Source organism: Elephantulus edwardii, unplaced genomic scaffold (assembly GCF_000299155.1).
Source record: "Elephantulus edwardii isolate Elephantulus edwardi_28Jun2011 unplaced genomic scaffold, EleEdw1.0 scaffold00069, whole genome shotgun sequence".
Taxonomy (NCBI): Eukaryota; Metazoa; Chordata; class Mammalia; order Macroscelidea; family Macroscelididae; genus Elephantulus; species Elephantulus edwardii.
The window spans coordinates 14,627,604-14,630,072 of NW_006399819.1; the positions used below are offsets into that span (position 1 = coordinate 14,627,604).

At 43.0% G+C, this 2,469-nt stretch overlaps 1 protein-coding gene across 1 annotated transcript in view; it reads right to left on the reverse strand.

Moving 5' to 3' along the window:
- Positions 1-1,027, reverse strand: part of MSH4 (mutS homolog 4) — a 142,943-nt gene extending 141,916 nt beyond the window's left edge. The window contains exon 1 of the mRNA XM_006888613.1: positions 787-1,027. Within this exon, the coding sequence (XP_006888675.1) occupies positions 787-1,027 (241 nt within the window). The remainder of the gene's footprint in view (positions 1-786) is intronic.
- Positions 1,028-2,469: the final 1,442 nt, after the last annotated feature.

Consider the following 2,469-nt stretch of genomic DNA (forward strand, 5'->3'; position numbering starts at 1 on the left):
GATTATAGCAGTGGTTAAACTCTCATCAGATATTAGTGGCCTAAAGAGAGAGTGTGAGCAGAAGTTTGATAAACCAGAGGATGAGGTGTGGGGTGAAGAGAGATTAAGATAAACAATCAATAGTTTGGGCACCAAACAAGGTGAATAGAGTTATAGAAGTATGAGTGAAACCGGAGAATTACATTTAAGTCTTTTAAAGTCAACTCTTTTAGTTGAATAGTCAAGAACAATCATAATAGAAAGATCGTAAGGTAAATTGAAGGGATCGATGAATTTGGTATTTATCATTGGATTAAAACTGTATGGGAAATGGTGTTGGTTTTGTCATAGAGACAGCTATAAAACAAATGTGAACTTCCCTTTATGGATTTACATTAAAATACTAAATATTCACCCGAATTAAATGAAATATTAAATCTTAACTGTTTTTATTCACTCTAGAACGGACTTTATGGCTTAAGTTCAGGAATGAAGAGGTTCGCTTACCCCTATCACCAAACTCATAAACATATTCTTTCATTTCTTTTGGGAATGTAGGAGGATGGGAGCTATTGCTGGATATTATTTCTGCCTTTCTTGTAATCGAGCTATCTATCACCACAGCCTTGTAAAGAAATCAACCTGAAAGGTGGTCACATTTAAACACCGACATCTTTCAAATTCCCAACCAAATCGCAGCTGAAAAACTGTTGTAGTGACCACCACCGAGGCCAGCGCTCGCTCTACCGCTTGGAGTCGCAGGCCACTAGCTAACACGGGAGAATCCTCCACCCAGTGGCTCCTTGCCTTGAGCTGGCCAGGAGTTGGGTGCCTGCGGCGGGACACTGCTGCTGCTGCTCCTGTCGCCCACCATCCCCGAAGTGCCGGGCGGAGACGATGCAGAGGCAGCCTGAGCTGAAGTGCGGCTCTGAGGCGTCTCCTGGGGCCCGAAATGATAGCGTGGACCCGGCGGACGAGCCTCTGCTGAAGAAGGGGAAGCTACAGGTGCAGAGGGAGAGGTTGACGAAGAGGTATCAGGCTTTAGCATCTTGACAAAACTTCTACGACAGAAGTTCCTGTGAGGTCCTGGTCAATCCCTAACCACACAGGAGTGGAAAGGCGGAAGAGTTGAGCGCAGGCGCACAGACTTAGTTCTACAGCGCAGGCGCACAGAACTATATGCCTGCCAATGCCCTCACTGTTCCTTCTTTTCAAATCTAAGAACGTACTCCTCCTAGCGGTAAGCAACTGAATCACTCCATCCCGACAACAAAATCGGCTTTCAAGTCAATATAAGGTGCATGCTCTCTTCAGCCTGATCAGCCTTAATATTTTTTTTCAGCGCCTATTAATTACTAACAAATATGTTAGCTCCTTTAATTTCTTGGCATCTAATTTCATTCACAAGATTTTAAAAATATTTTTAATTTATTCTATAAACCCCCAAAGTACACCTGCTGTTTATTTAATACAGCTGCTTATTATTATACGCTAAGAGCTTCTTAAGTGGTTGTTAGGTATCATCCAGTTGACTACTACTCACAGCAACCGAATGAACAACAGGTCTGAAACTTGCCCTGTCCTGTATTATCCTCATAATCTGTCGTGCTCAAATCCATTTTATTGAAGGGTTTTCCTCTCTTTCACTGGCCCTCCATCTTGCCCAGCGTTTTCTTTCTCTCCAAGTTTGTTATTAAAATACGCCCAAAGCTGGGGAGCTCTGGTGGCCTAGTGGCAAGGAGCTGCAACTATAATCCCAGAGGCTCACGGTTCGAATCCACCAGATGCTCTGCCGGGAAAGGAGGGACAATCTCCTCCTGTACCAGTCAGATCTGATTTGACGGTACACTCACACAAAAATAATAAAATAAAATATAGGGGAGCTCTGGTGGCCTAGTGGTAAGGAGCTGCAAATACAATCCCAGAGGCGCATAGTTCGAATCCACCAGATGCTCTGCCGGGGAAGGTGGGACAATCTCCTCCTGTACCAGTCAGATCTGATTTGATGGTACACACACACAAAAATAATAAAATAAAATATAAAGAATACGTCCAAAGCTGCAACCACTGTGAAAGGCAGTGTGGCACTCTCTCAAAAAGTTGACCCAGCAATTCCACTACTAGGAATATACCTCAAAGAAACCATAACTGCCACTCAAGCAGATATATGCACACACATGTTTACCACAGCTTTGCACACAATAGCAAAGAGTTGGAAACAACCTAAATGCCCATCAACAAATGAATGGATAGAGAAGATGTGGTATATTCACACAATGGAATACGACGCTGCTTTTAAAAACAAGGAACTCATGAAATATTATACAAAATGGGTGACCCTAGAGGACATTATGCGGAGTGAAATATCTCTGTCACAAAAGGACAAATACTGCATAGTGCCACTGTTGTAAAAGGGGACTGACATCGGGGTTAGGGGGATATTGAGAAAGATGGGATAAATTATGTATACTGCATTGAAACATGAGAGAG